This window comes from Talaromyces rugulosus, chromosome III, assembly GCF_013368755.1.
Source record: "Talaromyces rugulosus chromosome III, complete sequence".
Classification (NCBI taxonomy): Eukaryota; Fungi; Ascomycota; class Eurotiomycetes; order Eurotiales; family Trichocomaceae; genus Talaromyces; species Talaromyces rugulosus.
In genome coordinates, this window is record NC_049563.1 from 5,654,656 (window position 1) to 5,676,585 (window position 21,930).

A 21,930-nucleotide genomic window follows, 5' to 3' on the forward strand; every position below is an offset into this window, starting at 1 on the left:
CGATGAAGATGATCGACAGCGAGAAATTTGACCGTGAAAACCACTTGAAATCGAAAACCTGACTTGTAATTGAATATCCTATTTCTATAATTATAGGACTTGTGTCTGGATCGCTTAATAAAGCGATTTTCTTAGTTTCAAAGTTGCTTCCACGCGACTGGCGAGCAACATTTGAAATTGAGACAGATATGCGGTATTAAATAGACCTGGAGTTAATCGTTATTAACCATATCAATTAATTAATTGATATGAGCACGGTGTATATACTCTAGTCACATTAATGTTTATTATGATGCGAAAAATGACTGGTACTCATTTATGATGCATACCTTCCAAGTGTGCGACTCGGAATGTATATATTCCTCTAGGTCGATACGTTGACGCGGGACAGAAACTACCAGTTGACCAGTTGACGAAACCCATAATTAACTAGAACAAGGTGACGTAATAAAATAGTATTACCAGCAGACCTTGAAATAAATAAGATAATTCAAGGAAAACGTTAGAAAAACGTCTACATCCGGCGTGCCGTTATCGGGAAAAATAAAGTTTCTTGCAATTTGCCCTAACATGGGAGATCTAAATTTCTGTATAACATCACAGCGCACAAGGATAAGCATGTCTCATGGTCATTCCGAAGATTAATTTCGTTAAAGTTTTCCTAGAACGTCAAAGCCATGATTTCATGGTCTTTTAAAGAAAGGATTTTCTTCTTACTCAGACGCTATGCTCCTACAGGGGCCGCCGGGTAATTATCATTTGGGAGCAGCATGCCAAATAGCAGAGACCATTACCTAATTAGAACCTCATGGTTACATTGCTATCCTCGACAGCTACTACGAGGTGGAGTTCCCCGCACTAATAAATAATGGGCAGTCTGGGGTTGTAACTTGTCAGTGCAGGAAATATCCACAGGCAAACCGTGAATACCCGGGGATGCGCGCGCGCTGTGCGCAGGAATTAAGTAAGACTTGCCTGTTTGGGATATTTCCCTCAAATTACCAGATCTAGAAGCTGGGGAAGTATCTAGACTGCTTCCCCGCATCTTCTGACAAGCCTTACGTAAAGAATGGTGCGACGGTGAGGGTTTTTTTTTTGCCGGATGGGGGAGTTTGTGGCGATGGAAGAGAAAAACACGGCAGCCCTAGCCCTAAGAGGCGGCCATTTTGGGACAGCCGCCAATCGGGTCAGTTCAGGCTAAGCCTCGGGCCGATCTTGTATTATCAAGCTTTATTATCAGGCGCATTACTATTAATATTACATATTACTGATGGCAGGAAATTGGAACGAGCAAGACGGGCAGAGATTGGCAGAGCACAGCACACCGCATGTGCTCTATCAGGCTGATACGCGCCGGCGCTGCCGTAGTTGTTGTAGGTAGCAGTTGGTTGAACCGTGTACGTAGGTTGTTGACCAGCGCACTAATGGGGCGCTGCAGGAGCAGGAATGCTACGGTCGCTATCAAATACCGCAGGGCCGACCACAGAGAGGCAGCGGCGTTATCTGAGGCCCATGTGGCAGGATCAGCAATTTCGTTCAAGGGGTTCCCGATTCGAGATGCGCCAGTCCCGATCGGGCGTGTTCTCTGGCCGCGCTAACCGCAACGGGGCGTTGTCCAGCGGCGCCGCGAGTGCGCCATTGGCCGGTGCGACCGCGATCCTGCGCTTGGCCCGATTGCGCCGAACCGGCAGACCCAAATGCGACCCTGCCCAGCCACTGGCCGCGCGCCATCCGGCTAGCCGGTGGATCAGTGGGGCCAGCCACGCACTGCTGCAGGCCTTGGTTGGCTCGACGACAGGGATGTTCCCCACATGTGCCCCACCGGCAGGCGGCTTAAGGTAGCGCCACCTAGCCCAATTGAGCATGGCTACAGGCCGATCCTGCAGCTTGGCATCGCCACCGCCAATCAGCGCGCGCAGCCGGCTATCGCAGCCCCAAAACGGCAGAGAGTGCCTTCCGAAGCCGCTCGTGTGCGTCTTTGGTCTTATATAGGCCGGGGAAGGAACGTCGTTCTTCTAGAAGTCTGCCTGTCTGTCTGCCTGTCTTGTCTCAGCCTGCTCCTTCCTCGTGCGACCACGACGTGCCTTCCTGTCTCTCCCTCTCCTGTCGTGCTCGTGCTCGTCCTCCTCCTCCTCCTCCTCCTCCACTACATCAACTACTCCCCAGCTCTCGCCCACAATGACTTCCTCAGACAACATCTCCTCCGACTACGAGCCCAGCAAGACCATGGTCGACGCCTCCGAGAAAAAGGCCGACGGCCTGGTTGCTCCTCCCCTGTACGACCAGGAGATCGGCGAGATGACAGAGCAGGAGCGCAACGGCCACCAGAAGTTCAACCGCCTGGGCTGGAAGCGCCTCACCGTCGTGCTGATTGTCGAGGCTATCGCGCTGGGTAGTCTCTCCATTCCTTCGTCGTTCGCGACCCTGGGCATGGTTCCCGGCGTCATCTGCTCCATCGGCCTGGGTCTCATCGCCATCTACACCAGCTACGTCGTCGGCCAGGTCAAGTTGAAGTTCCCGCAGGTTGCCCACTACCCCGACGCCGGCACGCTCATGTTCGGCCGCTGGGGCTACGAGATCATCAACGTCATGCTCGGTCTGCAGCTCTTGTTCCTGGTCGGCTCCCACTGTCTCACCGGCACCATCGCCTTCATGACCATTACCAACAGCGGCCTCTGCGGTGTCGTCTGGGGCGTCATCTCCGCCATCATCCTCTTCCTCGTTGCCCTGCCCCCCAGTTTCGCCGAAGTCGCCATTCTCGGCTACGTCGACTTTGCCTCCATCGTCATTGCCATTGGCATCACCATCATTGGCACCGGCGTGGACAGCACCAATGCTCTTGGTGGCCTGTCGGCCGTCGACTGGCAAGCCTGGCCCAAAGAAGGCACCACCTTTACCGAAGGTTTCATCGCCGTCTCCAACATCATCTTTGCATATAGTTTTGCCATGTGCCAGTTCTCCTTCATGGACGAAATGCACACCCCCAAGGACTACGTCAAGTCCATCTGGACCCTGGGAATCATCGAAATCATCATCTACACTGTCACCGGTGCTCTGGTCTACGCCTTTGTCGGCGCCGATGTCGAGAGTCCCGCTCTGCTGTCAGCCGGCAACGTCCTCGCGAAAATCGCCTTCGGCGTTGCCCTGCCTGTCATTTTCATCAGTGGCTCTATCAACGGAACCGTCCTGGGTCGCATGGTTCATGGTCGCATCTACAAGAACTCCCCCATCCGATTCATCAACTCCAAGATGGGATGGATTACATGGGTTGCTCTCATTGCCGTCATCACCGTCCTCGCCTTCATCATCGCCGAAGTCATTCCCTTCTTCACTGACCTGCTCTCCATCTCGTCTGCCCTGTTCATCTCTGGCTTCACTTTCTACTTCCCGTCTTTGATGTGGTTTATGCTCATTCGCGAGGGCAAGTGGAACTCGTCCAGGAAAAACCTGGCTCTTTCTTTTATCAATGCCCTGACCTTCGTCATCGGTTTGATCACACTGGTGGCCGGTACTTATTCGAGTATCGATGACATTGTAAGTGTCCTTGTCCCAGTAACCTTGCATTCTCGCGCCGCTAATGAATTCTTCAATAGATCAACAACTATAGAGACGGAACCGTCCGAGGTGTTTTCTCTTGCGGTAAACCATAAGCGCCCTAAACCATAAGCGCCCTTTTTTTTCTCTTTCGACCTTCTTTAGCATCTTAGCTTTAGCGTTTTCTCCCTTGATTTTTTTCACCTCGACCATGCATATATATATACGGTTTAGATGGAACAGGAGCCGCGTTCAACATGCTTATCATCCATACCCTTAATCAAACATTTCTTTTCTGTAAACTACAATGAAGTTGGTTCAGTTCTCGGATTAATCGTATAACCAAATCACTAAATTCAAGAACGAGGGGATGTTTTTCTAAAACGATAATACTATTTAGCTGCCGAAACGGCCTGACAGTCGAATGTCAGTCAGCCTTATCACCAAACACAACGAGGTTCGATTGCTGACAAGGCAAGATATAAAGGACCCCGCACAACATTTACTAGTTGCAGTAGATTGCATAAAAACCTAAAAAGTCGCCGGCCTTAAAAATTCAAAAGAAATTATCTCTTATCAAGTGACGCGTACAGGGGTAATTTGGGGTCTTCTCCTGCCATCCAACTAGGCTGGAAGGAGTTAATCCATAACAGTTTTGAAAATCTCGCTCTTTTTTGACTTCAAGATTGACATTGTGGCATATGCTGATCGCCTATTTGCGGATAGTAATATTTTCCCGCGAGGAAATCTGCCGTCAACGTTCCATTGACTTTGATATATGCCTGATGGCCCAACTCAGCAAAGTCCTCCAAGATAAGATCCGCCATAAGATTGCCAAAGACGATGCTTCCCTCCGAATTCAAATGCGTGTGGTCTGTGGAGATAAGGTTGTACGTGAACGCGTCCGTTGGTCCGATACGGTTAAGATATTCCGTGCTGGCAGCATTCAGGTTCACCCAGCTACAGCCTCTGTTTTCTGCTGCCTGTATGGTGGCCACCGTCTGGTTTGCAAGATCCTGAATGATACTTGACGTACCTGTGGTGGAATTTTCATAATTTCGTCGCGAAAGTGGCGTAACGAGGATAGGCGTTGCCCCGGCAGCTCTTGCTTCATCGACGAATTGCTCCAGATTCGAAGTATACTCTTCAATGGATATGTTGGCAGAAGCCTTTTGGTCATTGTGTCCGAACTGAATGGTGATGTATGGATCGTGGCGCGAGCTGCTGTTTTGTGCTCTCTCGAGGACATTATCCCAGTCTCCGCCGTTGCGGAAACTCACTGTCGTGGCGCCATCGTGACCATAGTTTACCCCGCATGCACCATTAAACAGCGTGGTGTTGAGGAAACCATCACCCCAGCCTCCTCCCCCGGAGGACTGAGTGGCCGTAGTACTGTCGCCCGCGAGAAGAAAGATTGGGGGCTTCATGGTCTCTCGCTGGGGGAAACTTGGCATTGATAGCGGAGTACCGTATACGTGCACACTAGCCACGTTGAAAAACCAGATGAGATACAAAGGCAGCATGTTGACAAACTTGAATTTGAGCATGTGACTTTTTGAACAAACCTAGCTATGGTGGGTGGGTGATTCCTCGAATTTTCTCACTATTTATGAAGAGTATCAGGTATATATACAACATCAACGTTCAAAGCAGTAGTGGATTTTATATTTGGTCACATTTATACTGTCTGTAGATTTATTTCCGCCACTTATATCTCGCGAGTGACGGCTGGAGTGTCGTCAACTCGGACACAAACAGGGACTGCCGTAGAGTTAACATCATAGCGACTACTCCGCATTATTTTAGTGAGTTCGGCTGTACGGAGTTTGGATCGTGAAGAATTACTAGCCTATTTTAGACCTTTTGTGGATGTCCAGATGTCATTTATGGAAAATTATTACCCCGCATCTTTGAAGTACATGTAATATCCTGTGAGTGGTCTTGATACTTTTCAATTCGGGTTAACCATGTCCGACATCTCGACTTGATCCAAAACAAAATATCTATATATTAATACATCAGCTGACAGTATAATCGCTGCTGCTCTTTTTCGTTGAAACAGCCGGTGTAGTTGTCATGCTAAAATAGCCGTGCTGCTTTATACGCTACTTTCGTTGATATCGTTCAAATGTTCCTTTATAAAACCATGGGCCTGGCAACGAGCGGTACTGGTTCCAAACGGCCAAGTGCCTTGTTCAAGGTACGTGCATCAGATCCTGAAGCTCAGCCTCTTTCCGGTGCTCCGTCTGGAAAGCGAAAATACGATCGAAAAGTCGATTAATTATTAAACTCTTCTTGGCAAGACCTGGATTCTTTTAGCGTATTTTTCCCCTGCCCGCCGGTATATTCCGGAATGCTGGTAAGATTGTTGGCTGGGACCGTAGTTCGTTCAAGAAGAGGGATAACTTGTTAACCTGTTCGTGCTAGGGTATATGAACTAGCACTACATCAAGGTGTCAGGAGGTCGCTACCTGAGGCAGCCGAGCACAACTCGCCTTGACAGTCCTGGTTCCAAGGTTTGCTTGGAAATTTCGTTTGCTGGCACACTGTTTCTTGCTGTCTTGGCACACCGTCTTGCTGTCTTGGCGCAATTACTTGCGCAGATTTTTGTGGACATGTATAATCCGATTGCCAACTTGCTACGTGGTGGCCTTCTTTTCCTACTCACGCTGTGGCCAATAATATTAATAAGGCCGACAAGCGTGAACAAAACCCGGGGTGTGCGAGAAGAATCAACCACTTTATTATTATTTTTTAAAGCTAGCTCGTTTCACCTGGTTTCAGGACCAGACATTTCTCATGCACGCTTGTAGTGGCTGAGCCAACACACTAAGGCCTAACCGACGAACCATATCACCAGATCCTACGTTGGCTTGCGACTAGGGGATTATACGACCGCTGATTTGTTAGCAGCGCTGTGCCATGTAATTATTACTACTGCTGACCCCTAAAATAGTCACCGTGCCATTTCCTTAAAGCTGAGTCGAATCCAGACCTCTTTTAAAAAGGGTCCGCTGACTCTGCGCTCGTTCTGTGTATAATAATAATCGCAGCCGACTTCTCCGTCCTGTTTGTTGGCTTTGCCCTCCACATCGATCGCACATGTAGCGATATATGCCGTAATGACATTCAGGCTGATTTGGCAATTCCTTTTGATAGCCTCTCTCACTACTGCTCTCACAGTAAAAGAGAATGACCGCGCGTCTTTCGTGACAGCGGCTAAGAGCGCCGCTAGCAACGCAGTAAGCTATTACAACGACCGACAGAGCAAAGACATACCTGGCAAATTCGACGGTACTTGGTGGGAAGGCGGTGCCTTTTTTAACTTTCTCATAAACTACTGGCACTGGACTGGCGACAGCCAATACAACGATATTATTACCGAGGGGCTAGCTTATCAAGCAGGCGACAACAATGACTTTTATCCGTCATCTGTACAGGGCACCATAGTAAGTAGACTCGTGCACCTCGCTCTTCAAAGTAGCAGTAGTACGCAGGTCGTACATGGCAAATGAAGGCTAATTCAAGTTTACCTTTTGAGTAGGGAAATGACGATCAAGAGTTCTGGGCACTGGCTGCCATGACTGCAGCAGAACAAAAATTTCCCGACAATCCCAAGGCTGGTGCTGTAGGTTGGTTAGGGCTGGCACAAGGTGCCTTCAATGACTTTATGGACCGTTGGGAGTACGACAAATTAACCTGTGGTGGGGGTTTACGCTGGCAATTAGTCCCAACCTTGGGCGGATATACCGCCAAAAATTCAATTTCCAACGGCGCCTTTTTCCAACTTGCAGCTCGTCTATATTGGTACTCGGGCAATCAGACATATGCCACTTGGGCGAACACAGTATGGGACTGGAGTGTGCAGTCGTCATTGTTCAACAACCAAACATGGAAAATCAACGATATAGTCAATATTGCGGGTGACTGCCAGAATCCAGACAGGTCTCAATATAGCTACAACTATGGCTCCTACGCAGCAGGTGCCGCATATATGTACAACAAAGTATGTTTATCCACAATCCATGTAAATGGACGTTATCGCTGACTCTTGATGACACAACAAAGACAAACGGCAAAGAGGAGAAATGGAAGACCGGGCTTGATGGGATCCTTCAAATGACGTGGTCAACCTTCTACCCCACGAAGTATGGCGGTAATATCATATCCGAGGTCATCTGTGATCCTTGGGCGAGATGCGACCGCGATCAACTGTGTTTCAAAGGCTTAATGGCCAGTTGGCTCTCGACAATAGCACTGGTTGCACCATACACCTCGGGTGAGGTTATACCCAAGTTGACCGGCTCAGCCGTCGGCGCTGGCCAGTCTTGTACCGGCGAGTCAAATAACCAGTGCGGCCAACAATGGTACGCTGGGAAGTGGGATGGCACCAAAGGAATCGAGCAGGAGATGTCGGCTCTCAGCGTGTTTGCCAACTCCCTTGTGGCTTTCGCATACGAAGGCACAGCTGGTCCCGTCGACGCAGATAATGGCGGCAACAGTACCAGCAATCCTGATGGTGGCGGCAAATCAGGCGAATATAAACCCCCTGTGCTGAAAGATATCACAGGCGGGGATCGAGCAGGGGCAGCGATAGTGACCTTACTCTTCGCCGGTGCCTGGATCGCCATTGTGCTGTGGTTGTTGCGCGCGAAATGAGGGCGGTTGACACCAATACTAATATGACTACTGGGAAAAAAGAATAATGCATATGCTTGTTTTGTTTCTATCAATTCATTTTTTGCTATTACTATGCATGATCCATGTGGTATTTACTTCTTGGAGACTAACTTTTCGGCTATGCTGACAATAACGGCAATTTCTATATTGTATTAATATGAAAAGAAGATAGACAATTCTAGACTATCAAAGTGTAAAACGTTAACTAGTTCCTTGGGAGAGGAAACAGGAATGAAACCTAGACGACCGCTCGCTCTTGCTGCTGAAATACGAGGAAAAAAAAAGGCTCCTCAAGTTTAAGATTCCGTACGGGTAACTATGAAGGTATTCACAATGCCAGCTTCAGAATATTGGCGCAACCGAAAATCACGCGTACTTATTGATCCAATAATTAGGATAATCTAAATAATCCACGGGAGGCCAGCAGCCTCAGTGCCAAAACTAGTGGCCAATTCGAGAAACGCTTGGTGATATTAATTAGGCATGCTTCTTTCAAAGTTCCGAAGAGCCAAGAACTGCTCTATTGCATTAGCAGCCAGTTTCAACAGAAAGACTCAAAAGAGAGAAAGAAGGAAAGAAAGATACTGGAGAGAGGCGTTGTATTATTCGCCGTGTTCAAAATATACACCACCGCCGCGAATTTATCCCTAAAACATCATAGTTTTGATCCCTGGTCCCTTTTGATATGTCGTGAAATGCCTCTACTAATCCAGTCTGCGGTCGCCATGTTCGTAATCATAGGGTTTACGCCACTAGCCGTTGGAAATACAGACGCGTCAGCGACATACAACCCTTCCACGCCCCATACTTGGCCCTCTGGGTCGACCACACTCTTGCGGGGAGAGACGCCCATTCGACACGACCCCATCTGATGCGCAACTGGGAAAGTCGTCCGAGCTGGATCTAATGGGCCGGCGCGAGACCGGGCTGCGGTATCGCGAATTTGTTTCAGCCAGGCTTGGAAAGCGGGATCGTTGATACCTTGGTCATCTGTCGAAGATAGCCCATCTGTTGAAGCTTCTTGAGAAGCTTCTTCTCGAATGAATGGCGGAACTTCAGGCGAAGTACAATGAATCTCCTTGGCCCCACAAATGTAGGATATCTTCGCAGAGGCAATAACACCTTCAAAAATGTGTTTTCTATCGAATTTCGATGGTGTATAGTTGATTCGTAACCTTCCATCAGTGGAATCTGGGTAAGCACGACCTGTATCGCGATCTCGGGGAACGGATATGAAACCAGCCATGTTTTGCACCTTTGTAGCGAGACGCTTGAATTCCACCGGCCCATCCCAAGGAAGGAGAGGGAGAATGAAGTGCGGAAGAAAGGCACAGTTTTCAACCTTGACCCCATGCCCTTCTCCATCCAAGTTTTCGAATTCGGTGACCACTGAAGTTAAGATGCTCCCTTCCCACGGACGGGTGACGTGATCAAAGACGGCGGCTACGATGGTGACTACGCCATTTAGCAAGGGTCTAACAGCACAAAACAAGATTGCAAGGGGAAAATACCTGGATGGAGATACAAGTGTCTTCCAATATGCGGATTCTTCAACCCACTTCGCATCAATAGCAACGGAGATTGCAACGTGCCACAGGATACCACCACCTTCTTAGCTTTGATCACAACCTTGCGTCTGGTTATAGGTTGTCCGCCAGTTCCCAGGTGCTCATCTCGTGATGTCCAAACGCCTTTGACTCCCGTTACACGGGTATTTGATCCACCGGCCTCAAACAGAAGTGACTTGACCCAGAACCCCTCAAGGAACGTTGCACCAGCGCGTGCCGCTGCCGGTAGCCATGAAACAGCTGGGCCCTGTTTCTCTGATGTTTCGCAGCCCATCGAGCAATAACCACAATAATGCTTCTTATGTCCGGTGTTTTGCGGGACAGGTTTCGCTGCGTACCCGAGTTTCCTAGCCCCTTCAAGAGTGACCCGATTGGCATGGTTATGGTCGATAAACTCCATTGATACGCCCATAAAGTCACAGACACGGTCCAATGAAGCCTGGAAGTTTCCAGACTCAAAAAGTGAGAGACCACGAGCAGCCCAGTCTTTTCGCACGTAAGCCGGCAGCTGTAACGACGCACTCCAGTTCACGGTACCGCCACCACCCCAGGTTTGACCTGTGGCAACCGCACAAGAACCATCGTCTGTCGAGACTGCACCACCGTTGGCAAAGAGATGGTGCCCGCCATCATCCATAGCCATGGGGAAATGCCTTGGCGAGAAATGGTAGCCTTGTTCAACCACAATGACATTGTGTCCCGCTTCAGCGAGATTTTTAGCGGTAACTCCCCCGCCGCAACCGCTTCCTATGACAACCACATCGGTCTCAAGAGTATGAGGCTCTATTGACTTGGTCCCTTGGTCCCCCGGGGGGATTTGGATGAATTCAAAAGGGAATCCGTCTCCAGCTGGTGGCGCGTAGCGCACTGGTACACGCGGGAAGCCTATGACTTTGGAAAATGACGGACTCAGTGTAACCCATGTTTTAGTGAATAGGGCAGAAAGTGATTTGTGAAGATTACGTAGAGCTGGAAGGTACGACGTTCCCCAACCGCGGTAGATTGTGAGACGTGTTTCTAGAGGCTGCAATCTAAAAGGTGTGGGAGACCTCGTGAGAACAAGAGCAAAAGGAGGAATGTCGAGGGCGCTGAGTATAAACCGTATGCCACGAACTTGATCAGATGGAGTATATTTTCCAAGCAGAAGGGCGAGGCTTTCTTTGAATCCCGATACTGACGTCGCGCTTTCTTCTAGATACTGAACAGCCAAGTCGGCAGACACACCAGTCTCCACAATAGTCGATTGTATATCCTCTGCTGTTTTTGCAGCATCGACGTCGTCGAGAATGAAGTTTTGGCGCGCATTACCTGCACCTTTTGGCCTAACTGAAGGGATTATAGTGTCGGCAAGGCTGAGAAGAGTCTCCCACTGGGAGGGCGAGAGAACATCATTTTTCGGGAGAGCAGGTCGCGGAGGGTCGAGGATGGTGGTCATTGTGCACGGTAAAAAGTTCTTAATTCATGACCACCTCAAGTAAATTGCCTTAAAAAACATTAAAAGAAATTCGGGGAGGGGATCCTTCTTTGTTTTTTTTAGACACGTATAATTTTGCTGCCAAACCGAGGTTGAACCCCGCAAATCCTAGGGGCGGGATAACACCCAATCGGATCAACAACATATCCATATCTGCATGAATAAAATCCTTTGTAGTAAGATGGTGTAGGAGTGATATCTATAGGCGACTTTTTATTCAAAACCTTGCACGTATATATTACTGACCAAGAAATGTGTCACTAGCCGTTGTACTTGTCTTGAACCATTTAGTGTCATATTTGGTTTGACTTGAATATCGTAGATGCCTCAAGTGCTCAAGGTCTTATAACTTGTGGTGTATGTAGTTTTATTGTCTAAATAAATGGTCATGATGTTTTCCTCGTGATTTTTTGTAGTTTTCAGTCAGTTTCAATGTTTTTTTTTTTCCAACTTTGGTTAACTTGTTGCGCAACCTAGGATACATGGGTCTGTTCTGTATGCCATTTTAGATGTGAAAGCAACATGGCTGAAATTGGAAAATCGGCCGAACCAACTTAGATCTAATCCTACAAATGATCGTTTGTAAAACGACTGGTATAAAGGTCGCAAATAAAAATCATGTTCGCATGCCTCGGGTGGTCCTAGCCCTAGTCGGGTTCTACACAGAAAGCCAACGACCAGTATGTTCCTAATTTTTTTTTTAAAAAAATATAGACGAACTTCAAATGGTGACAGATGTCATTTAGACGAGAAACTGTCTCCCTATAGAAAGAAATTATTGGGTCGACCTTTCTGTATTCTCACCTTGTTTATTTGTTTTAGTGTTTCCTTTGCTCTTACTTTAGCGACATGTACAACGTGGCGAACACTGCGGTTTCGTTAAAAAAAGGTTCAAAGTTTGACGTTGATATGCTGTAGGTAATTACTGTGATGTTTAATAACAATGTACACTGTATAATCGAGACGATAAAAGGACAACGAGACGGGGGCCCTCGTAACGCGGGCATCTCCACTTGCTAGCAAAGGCGGGGGAAATCTTGAAATACAGGCCAGCGACTGTCGAAAGGAAATAATATCATCGTTCACTTTTGCATTGTCTCCTCGTTATTTTACTTCTGACCTGGTTTTTTTTCCTTCTCTCGCATTTGTCTACCACTCTCCATCGCTCTTCCCGCTTCCTCTCGTTTGATTATGGCTCTCCCGGCTTGGGGCATACTTAAAGGCAAAACAGCAGCCATCACAGGTGGCACCACTGGCATTGGCCGTGCTATTGCTCTTGAATATATTCGTCAGGGATGCAATGTCGCGATTAACCATCTCGGTCTACAAAAAGACGAGTCGCTCCGTCACAGCTTGCTTCAAGAAGTGGAATCCCTACAGAAGCAGGGGAAGGGAGCAGGCAGTGTGCTAGAAATTGCCGGCGATGTCACTGTCCCAGAAACAAGTGACTCATTGATTCAAGAGGCGGTGCGACGCTGGGGGAAATTGGATATTTTTGTGGCCAATGCGGGTGTTTTCAAACAGGCCGAATTCCTAAAGTACGGTTGATCCAACCCAATTTCACTTGATTGCTTGCAAGGAGAAGGGGCGAAGCAAGAGGTAATTTTGGACTAGGAGCTAAAAGAAAGTCTAGGATTGAACCAGCGTTGCTCGGCCACAGCCTCGATGTCAATGTGAAAGGCACCTTTTATTCGTGCCAAGCTGCAGCTCGCCAAATGGTCAAACAGGGCCATGGAGGTTCCATTATCGGAGTATCCTCAGTTAGTGCCTTAGTCGGAGGCGGCCTTCAAACACACTACACGCCAACCAAAGCAGCAGTTCTTTCACTTATGCAATCAATGGCCATATCACTAGGGAAGGACAAGATTCGTTGCAACGCGTTGCTTCCAGGGACAATCAACACCCAGCTCGCAGACCATGATATGAAAAATCCAACAAAAAAGGCATATCTGGAAGCAAGGGTTCCCCTGGGCCGTATTGGAAGACCAGAAGATATGGCAGGACCAGCAATCTTCTTGGCCTCTGAAGAAATGAGCCCATATGTGAATGGAGCACCACTCTTGTCAGACGGTGGGATGTTTAGTAATTTACAGTGAAAATGTGTACCTAGAGCTCGTAATACTTAAGAGATAGTAACCGTTGACATTGAATTTCTTCTATTTTCCAGAACTTTCTACTTCCATCTGCCGAAATTTCTATGGGATCCGGTAGTCCTGGAATACGGCACACTACGCTTGCTCGTTCCTCTTGAAAAGGGGAAAAAATACTAGGCTCATTTTCACCTGATTGGATTTGTCTTAAGACCCGACTACACTATGCTTTACCTGACGACCCGCAAATTTCCATCCATTTCATAGTCAACTGGGTGACCTTCTCGATGCCTTCTTCAATGAGTTGGGTATGGCCCATCTTGCCTACATTTGCATTCAAATGTTCGTAATAGTCATCCAATACCAACCGGTTGACGTTAATCTTGGTAACACCAGCTGCCACACAGCGTTTCATCAAGTCCGGCGCAAATCCGTTTGTGCCGTGAAGCACGAGACGCACTCTATTATCGGCTAGGATACGGATTTGAGAGAACCTAATCGAGACAGAAGATTAAGCTACACGTATCTGATTAAATAGGTGAGAAGAGGATACGGTACCTGCCAAAGTCCAACCTAGGCCCCGAGGGCCCGTATTCTCCGTGTACATTGCCAAATGCTGGAGCCAGAGAGTCGACTCCTGTCGCTACAAACTCTTCTATTTCTTCGGGAGTTGTCATACAGGCTTCAAGCCCCGCAGTGTCCATGACTCCGTCTTCTCCACCTTCGATGCGACCTGGTTCGGCTTCTGTTGCTTTGTGTCTCTGGTTGCAGTACTCGACAAGCTCGGCTGTCTTTTTCAGGTTTATTTCCTTGTCATAGTGAGACATATCAACCATGATACTATCAAAAGGTAGCTCTGCCGCCCGCTTGATGATGTCTTCGGACTGTGCATGGTCGAGGTGAATGGAAATCGGCACTCCGGCGGTTTTGGCAGCGTCGGCGGCGGTGCGTACAAGCAGCCCATCGTAAACCTCTATTGCCCACGGGAAAAATTGAATGATGAGGGGGGATCGAACATTCTTGGCCGCTTTTACAAGTCCAAATATTTGTTCAACATTATAAGCAATTGCTGCGATGACACCGTATTGGCCAGCCTCGGCGTCGCGGAGGATGCGGTTGTGCGTGTTGATATCTTTCCAAGACATTATTGCTATTTCTAGACGGCAAATAAAAGAAAATAAACAAAACAAAAGGAAAAGAAAATAAAAGCCGACGGTCTCTTTTCTAACAATGATAGCCAAATTAGTGCAGTTGCGATCATTAATAAGTCCGTTAGTGGAATGTATGGCGGGTAGAGCTGCTCGAGACGAGGCGCAGTTGCACCGGCTCGAGGGCTCATCCACGTGTTATTACTATTTGACCGCATCAGAATCAACACCAGTGCGAGTATAGATGTTATTACTGCGGCGGAAATAATGACGGTTTCGAGTTCTTTTCTTTCTCACAATGAAGCGTTCGATCGAGTCATTGGCGCCAATCCGACTCTAGAGCTTATCGCCGAAAATGAAGCCTACCCTTTTGCTCACGAGGCGGGAGTCTACGTACCTTTGTCCAACACGTGGTTCATCACGAGTAATCGATTTACTAATTCAGAAACAGGTCAGCAAGAAAGTCATAATAACAAGAGTGTTGTTGGACGGTGTCGACAGGGCGGGTACGGCAACATGCGAGGAGATAAACACCACTCCAACCGCGATCCTATGGCCATTGGCGGGATAAATTATCGAGGAGGCATTCTCATCTGTGCCCAGGGTTCCATGAATTCACCCAGTAGTCTATACCATATGTCTTCCCAGCCACCGTATTCGACAACCCTGATGAAAAGTGACTTTTACGGGCGTTCTTTCAATTCAGTCAATAATGTTGTCATCCATAGTGACGGTAGTATCTGGTTTACTGACCCGATATATGGGTTTGAACAAGGGTATCGACCAGCCTCAAGATTACCGAATCAGATATACCGATTTAACCCGGCGGATGGCAGCATTCGGGCCACGGCAGACGGCTTCGGCAGGCCAAATTTCTCCCCAGATGAAAAACAGATACACGTCACAGATACAGACTGGATACATGGAGACGGGACTACAAATAATACGCGAGCTTCCTCTATGTACGTTCTTTATCCCAATAATTGGGTTGCTTATTTGTCTTTTCTCCCCACCGGACTAATTTTGTCACATTTAGTTACGCTTTCGAAGTAACGGTCTATCACAATCAGCCATTCCTAACAGGCCGCCGTCTTTTCGCCATGGCTGACACCACAATCCCCGATGGTATCAAATGTGATCCAGCGGGAAACGTTTATAGCGGTTGTGGCGATGGTGTCAATGTCTGGTCACCAGGTGGTGTACTTCTATGTCGGATCTTGGTCGAAGGAGGAGTTGCCAACTTCTGCTGGGGAAGAGATGGAGAGATGTTTTTGATGAATGAACATCGACTTTATAGAGCGAAGTTGACTGGAGAAGACACAAAAGGCGCTGTTATTGGGGTTTGAATGACGGACTTGTTAAATAATAAATGACCTCTCACGAGCTCAGATTAGTTGGAAGTAGTCCCCATACGACTATTGTTGAGTATCATAACGTCATAAAGCGTTGTAGATTTCAAATATTAGTTTCATTATAATATCTTAAAATGGCGATCCCATGCCCACCTGTCCTAGAGGTCTTGGTGTTTCGTACCGCATCCAGAGCTGTTTCAATTCGTCGCCTAAGGGATTCACAGGCCATCCGGTTTGCTGCCGGCGCGAATCCAGCATTTCTAAAACGCACTCTCTAGCCCGTGCCTCTGAAACGAAGATACCCGCTGAGGCAAGATTGTTAGTTAGTGCGACTCAAGAAGCAGCAACGGTGATACATACCTATAAATAAACATTGGGAGGACATCAAATTGGATGCCTCATCTTTCTGCGTCATTGCAATGCCACATATAATTTCTGCGCATTGTTTAATTGTCGATTGTCGCTGGGCATACTCATCAAAACCCCCAATACAAGGTTCGTGAGCAGATAAAAGAATGCGGGCCGCACAATGCAGCTGTACAGCAACACCTAGGAACAAGTCAGCGTATTCATAGTTTAGTGGGGTGAGGACCCAAAAGAGAACTAAACATACCAAAGGCAGGCGTACGAATCCAGATAGAGCGGAATACCGCAGAAGAATCATGGGTCATGGCGGGGAGGGGATAAAACTCAATTGTCAAATGGCTTCGCCATTCATCTAACATGTCGCGGAGCTGATTTGCTCGGTCCAGTCTAGCATGGATATTAATCCCTGTAATCGATGATTCCTCTTGAGAACAATAATTAATGACTTTGGCAGTAATGTATACAGACCGAGAGGCAAGCTCATATGGAGTCAGAGATTCATACGACTTCTTGGGTGTCCAAAAAGTAAGCGTCCTACGTTTCTCTCGAAATGCAGCCCAGAAATCCTGACAGAGCCAGGCCCACCAGACTGCGCACTTGAGTCCTTCCGATTCACCTTGAATTACCTGAGATCTTTGGATAAGGAATACACCCTCCAGGTGGCGTTCCCAGTCTGTAGGGGAGTCACTGAGCATTTCATACGTTGAAATTATGAGGGTCGTGGCAAGTAACTCTAGACTGATCTTGTAGCTGGAGTACTGCATTGCTTTCTGAACATAGTGGAGGGTTTGATAGTAATATTGAAGCGATATTTCGCGATAGGGCAACTCGTCACCGGCCAGATTCGGATTTAAAGACAGATGACGACAAGAAAGAGCCAGAATCGCATTCAACAACCCGGCATTGCGCATCTTTGCACGTGTAATTCTCAGCTTTGAATATGGTGAAAAGGAAAACGGTTATAACGGTGACCTTACAGCTAAGTGTGGCACAAACGTGGAGAATTTACTTGTCGGGTCAAAAAGGTCAATCTAGACGTAAAATTGTAAGAATGTCGCATGTGGAACTGGAATAAGTAGGAACATACCCATTGGCTTACTCGGCGAACAAAATTCTCGAAAAAAAAGAACTCTTTTGGGAGAAGCTGTATCTGCCTTGGGGCTTTCCATAGCTGCTCTTCATAGGAATTGCTGGCAACCGGGGTGAGTCCAGGAGGACTGGTATCAGAGCGCGTGGTTCCATCGTCATCCGGGCGCTGGCCATCGACAATCCGAGTGGCACGTTCCAACGGGGTGGTTTGAGCTGAGTCAGCTTGTTCTGTGCGGTCTAGGAATGACCAGTCGTGTTCAAGCCCAGGAATTGTAGCAGCCTGCGGGCTCTCTCGGACGGCATCGTGGGCGAGGAGATCAAACCACCGCACTGTCGCCGCATTTATCGTGGGTCCCGGCGAGGTCACGGAGCCAGCACTCATCGAATGAGAAGTATTTTGTGTAGATTGGTGGTGGCTAGCAGCTACAATAGCGGCCAGGTGCTCCAGTGGTTGCATTCCCAACGTGCTTGCATTTTCACGGTTATCTTCGTTCCACGGCGGGACAGCCATAGTCTCAGCGTGCTGCTCTTTTTGCGGTTGTTCGTGAGGCGTTGTCCAAGGCGAGAAGGCCGCACCGTCGTTCAACTCTGAGAACGGCTGTGCATCAGATATCCCCTGCGAGACATCGGCAGCGCCAGCCTCAAAGAGATCATGAGGGCTTTTCGTCGCCACGGACTCGCAGGACGAGGGGCGATGGGTTTGTTGTACATAGGAGCACGATCGGTTGATTTTCTTACATGGTCCGCAGACCGGCTTTACTTCGTCGCATTTCAGATGTCGCTTGCGGCAAATCGAACTGAGCAGCTTTGGTTAACACGGCCATCACCAGCGGTACTAGTACATACCATCCAGTCGTCGTTCGCAGGCCGCGGCCGCGCGACTTTCGATTCCGCGACAATCTCACGGGAGAAGAATCATCGTTGTTGCTCGCCATCCTGGGCAAACGAGGCGGCGAGATGCAGGACGCAGTATAGAGCCGGCAGGGTCGTGACGGGGGCAACCCTAACCACGCTAACTCCCCCGCAATGACGGGGAATGCTCCGCCCCTCGGCACGACGGCCCGGCGCAAGTGCCGAGCCACGTGATCCTGCTGCCTGAGGCACCCAGATGTAGTCACATGATCTCGGAGAAAAAGCGGATCGTGCCGTTTCTTTCTCCGAGTCTCTTTTCCGTCGCTAATAATAATAACAACAACACTATGTCCGTAGAGCTCAAGAAATGGCCCCCTTTGCTCATATGAGCGATCCTTCAAGTTGGCGTGACCTGTGTACACACCATGCCCGAACCGATAGCCCCAGGATTGCTGACAGCAGAACCGAAAGCCCAGGATATCGGCTCCCACAGCCGAACAAGCCAGAGTGTTGGATAGGGTGATGACTCCCTCGCTTATCATCTGTATTCAAATCAGTTCTTCCACATTTACTGCCTCAGTGACAGGCAATGCTATCTGTTAACACCTTATGGAGTACGCTTATTCCGCATTGTTATGATAGTAGGGCTTGATTTTTTTATGCTATTGAACCCCGACCATTCAACAAAGCGACGGTGCTGCGCGTGCCCGCCACTTGAGAAGATGACACAAGGCCCAGGTTCTTCGGCATCATTTAGTGAGAAATATATTCACCGGTCATCACGGGTTATAAATTATAATACGTATAACTAAATGACAGGCCATGCCACAAGCCCACGCTACAATCCTCTTCCTGACATCTTACCGCTTGGACGGATAGCTCTACAGCCTCGACTAGTCCCGAAAAGTGACCACGTCGCGTCCAGAGGCGTTGACTATGTAATCTCATTGGATGGTCATGGCTGGTTTTAGTAGTCAGCTTACGGAGTAATTCTTGTAACCATCGACAATTAGTGACGCTTATAGGCTAACAGTCAAACACTAGCTTCGTCATATCACAAATTATTGCCCGAGAAGTGACATTATTTAGCCTCAACCGAACTTACGGAGTACTTCATGTGTGATTCTACAGGAAAAGATACACAGTATTAATATGATTAAGCACACCCTTGACGTGAGATTTTTTACTTGGACTATGACTAACTTAATATCAACTAGTATAGTTAAAACCTTGGGCCTTATAGAATGAAATATGGCACTACGATAGCTATCAATATATATGTAAATCTTGTTGGTCTTTATACAAAGTTATCAACATCAATTGATGGTTAATTCGTATATTTTTGCCCAAATTGGGTTTGTCACGTAGTAGGGAATTCCAACAGTTAAAAACGCACGTACCATGTGAATACTTTAAAATTTACGATCATCCCCTTGAAAGTCCGGTAAACGCCTTGCTACCCAAGAAAGGTCGCACTGTAACACTGGACTAATAGCCCTCGATCATATTCCAGGAGGGTCGTCGTATATTATTGAGAGAAACATATGAGTCGCCTTTGGGTCTTTGGCATATCTGATGTAACAATCAGCAAAGCATCGTCAGCCATATTATTCTGGTGATAAACGATAGCAAGACAGCAGGGGATCACTCTAGATTTCCACCTTAAAACCCACGATATGGCTCTTCTGCTTCAAAGGCCATCTAAACCTGTTGAAGAATCTAAAGTGTTCACAGGCGTGCCTGTTCATTTGCTAGATTCCCAAAACCACACCTAATCAGCCATGTTCTCACGATCAAGCATCGAACGCGCTAGCGTATTTGTTGCAGGCCTTGTTGTCACGGGCTCCCTTGTTAATGCTGGGCCTTGCGATATATACTCTTCTGGTGGCACTCCATGCGTTGCAGCACACAGCAGCACTCGTGCCCTGTACGACGACTACACTGGTGCCCTATATCAGATATCGCGTGGCTCTGATGGTGCTACGACCGACGTTACGCCTCTGTCTGCTGGCGGTGTTGCTAATGCCACTGTCCAAGACTTGTTCTGCGCTAGTACGACTTGCCTTATAACCATCATTTACGACCAGTCCGGCAGCGGTAATCACCTCACCCAGGCCCCGCCCGGAGGCGCTTTCTCTGGCCCAGAAACCAATGGTTATGACTATTTGGCCAGTGCAATTGGCGCTCCAGTCACGCTCAATGGTGAAAAAGCATATGGCGTCTTCATTTCACCCTTCACTGGCTACCGCACTAATGATGTCAATGGCACATCTATAGGCGACGCGGCTGAGGGGATGTACGCTGTCTTGGATGGAACTCATTATAACAACTACTGTTGCTTCGACTACGGAAATGCTGAGACCAACAGTCACGATACAGGAAATGGCCACATGGAGGCTCTCTACTTTGGAAATTATGCTGCCTCTGGTTCGGGTTCTGGTCCTTGGATCATGGCCGATCTCGAAAATGGGTTATTCTCTGGCGCCGACCCCAGCAGTAACCCTGCTGACCTAACCATCTCCGCCCGGTTCGTTACGGCGATTATCAAGGGGGAGCCGAACCAGTGGGCGATCCGCGGCGGCGATGCTGCATCCGGATCGCTGTCGACATACTATAGTGGCGCGCGTCCAACCGCCTCTGGATACAACCCGATGAGTAAAGAGGGTGCTATTGTTCTTGGCATTGGTGGCGACAATAGCGACAAAGCCCAGGGCACATTCTATGAGGGTGTCATGACCACCGGTTATCCATCCAGTGATACCGAGGATGCGGTGCAGGCCAATATTGTAGCCGCCGGATATGCTACTACATCCCTAACCAGCGGCCCAGAGCTCACTGTTAATTCCTCCATCTCGCTGCGAGCCACAACAGCCTGCTGCACCACACGCTATATTGCCCACTCAGGCTCCACTGTTAACACCCAGGTTGTTTCGTCCTCTAGTGACGCCACTCTTAAGCAGCAGGCCAGCTGGACGGTCCGTACTGGTCTTGGAAACAGTGATTGCTTCTCGTTTGAGTCCAATGACACCCCCGGAAGCTTCATACGCCACTCCAACTATAAACTCATGGTCGACGCTAATGACGGTAGCAAACTGTTTGGAGAAGATTCCACGTTCTGTCCACAAAGTGGTCTCAATGGCCAGGGCAACTCTTTGCGATCCTGGAGCTATCCTGCCTTCTATTGGCGTCATTACAACGCGCTTGGCTATCTCGGAAGCAACGGTGGCCCTTATGACTTTGACGCCACCACTTCATTCAATGACGACGTGAGTTTCGTGATTAGTGCCAGCTTTGCTTGAACTACCAGACCCAATGCTTGTCGAAGCATACCGCGTACTTTGCTTTCTACACAAGTTGATTTCTTACGGCCTTGCCTATTACTAATGTCTTCGTGCAAAAAATTGGATATATATACACAGAATTTAATTATACTCAAAGTGACTATATTTGCACATTTCTTACCAGTTGACATAGACTATACGTAAATTGATGAATTGCTAATATGTAACAATATTCCTATGTTTACAAGATTAGATATATTGATACCGATATTTATAACGTTTAGGTGGGTGTATATTTTTTTTCCACATCGTATAACGACATAATGTTGAAGTAGCGTTGTAGAATGGTATGCACGTTGCCCCGAAATTAGGTATTGAATTCATTAGTCGAGGTAATATATCAATGCATATATGAATAGATATATACCTCTAAAGTCTGCATGAGACTGTTCCTACAACTAGGGTTCTGAAATGCGTTATGAGTTCACTACTACAT

At 47.9% G+C, this 21,930-nt stretch overlaps 9 protein-coding genes across 9 annotated transcripts; 5 read left to right on the top strand and 4 right to left on the bottom strand.

The window, feature by feature from the left end:
* Positions 1-2,178: 2,178 nt before the first annotated feature.
* On the top strand, positions 2,179-3,650 carry TRUGW13939_06745 (uncharacterized protein; the record flags this gene model as incomplete). Its single annotated transcript, XM_035489893.1, has 2 exons — positions 2,179-3,534; positions 3,594-3,650. 2 exons carry the CDS (start codon positions 2,179-2,181, stop codon positions 3,648-3,650), a joined length of 1,413 nt encoding a protein of 470 aa, XP_035345786.1.
* A 564-nt stretch (positions 3,651-4,214) lies between these two features.
* TRUGW13939_06746 (uncharacterized protein) lies at positions 4,215-5,057 on the bottom strand (the record flags this gene model as incomplete). Its single annotated transcript, XM_035489894.1, has 1 exon — positions 4,215-5,057. One exon carries the CDS (start codon positions 5,055-5,057, stop codon positions 4,215-4,217), a length of 843 nt encoding a protein of 280 aa, XP_035345787.1.
* Positions 5,058-6,656: 1,599 nt separating this feature from the next.
* Positions 6,657-8,193, top strand: TRUGW13939_06747 (uncharacterized protein; the record flags this gene model as incomplete). The annotated part of the gene is made up of 3 exons (XM_035489895.1): positions 6,657-6,983; positions 7,079-7,540; positions 7,603-8,193. The coding sequence occupies 3 exons, from the start codon at positions 6,657-6,659 to the stop codon at positions 8,191-8,193; spliced, it is 1,380 nt and encodes a 459-aa protein (XP_035345788.1).
* A 676-nt stretch (positions 8,194-8,869) lies between these two features.
* Positions 8,870-11,217, bottom strand: TRUGW13939_06748 (uncharacterized protein; the record flags this gene model as incomplete). The annotated part of the gene is made up of 2 exons (XM_035489896.1): positions 8,870-9,669; positions 9,726-11,217. The coding sequence occupies 2 exons, from the start codon at positions 11,215-11,217 to the stop codon at positions 8,870-8,872; spliced, it is 2,292 nt and encodes a 763-aa protein (XP_035345789.1).
* A 1,230-nt stretch (positions 11,218-12,447) lies between these two features.
* TRUGW13939_06749 (uncharacterized protein) lies at positions 12,448-13,352 on the top strand (the record flags this gene model as incomplete). The annotated part of the gene is made up of 2 exons (XM_035489897.1): positions 12,448-12,794; positions 12,890-13,352. 2 exons carry the CDS (start codon positions 12,448-12,450, stop codon positions 13,350-13,352), a joined length of 810 nt encoding a protein of 269 aa, XP_035345790.1.
* A 217-nt stretch (positions 13,353-13,569) lies between these two features.
* TRUGW13939_06750 (uncharacterized protein) lies at positions 13,570-14,491 on the bottom strand (the record flags this gene model as incomplete). The annotated part of the gene is made up of 2 exons (XM_035489898.1): positions 13,570-13,840; positions 13,905-14,491. 2 exons carry the CDS (start codon positions 14,489-14,491, stop codon positions 13,570-13,572), a joined length of 858 nt encoding a protein of 285 aa, XP_035345791.1.
* Positions 14,492-14,761: 270 nt separating this feature from the next.
* TRUGW13939_06751 (uncharacterized protein) lies at positions 14,762-15,840 on the top strand (the record flags this gene model as incomplete). The annotated part of the gene is made up of 2 exons (XM_035489899.1): positions 14,762-15,456; positions 15,531-15,840. 2 exons carry the CDS (start codon positions 14,762-14,764, stop codon positions 15,838-15,840), a joined length of 1,005 nt encoding a protein of 334 aa, XP_035345792.1.
* A 135-nt stretch (positions 15,841-15,975) lies between these two features.
* Positions 15,976-18,236, bottom strand: TRUGW13939_06752 (uncharacterized protein; the record flags this gene model as incomplete). Its single annotated transcript, XM_035489900.1, has 6 exons — positions 15,976-16,151; positions 16,207-16,395; positions 16,460-17,123; positions 17,190-17,243; positions 17,300-18,098; positions 18,148-18,236. The coding sequence occupies 6 exons, from the start codon at positions 18,234-18,236 to the stop codon at positions 15,976-15,978; spliced, it is 1,971 nt and encodes a 656-aa protein (XP_035345793.1).
* Positions 18,237-19,934: 1,698 nt separating this feature from the next.
* On the top strand, positions 19,935-21,452 carry TRUGW13939_06753 (uncharacterized protein; the record flags this gene model as incomplete). Its single annotated transcript, XM_035489901.1, has 1 exon — positions 19,935-21,452. The coding sequence occupies one exon, from the start codon at positions 19,935-19,937 to the stop codon at positions 21,450-21,452; it is 1,518 nt and encodes a 505-aa protein (XP_035345794.1).
* Between the last annotated feature and the right edge of the window lie 478 nt (positions 21,453-21,930).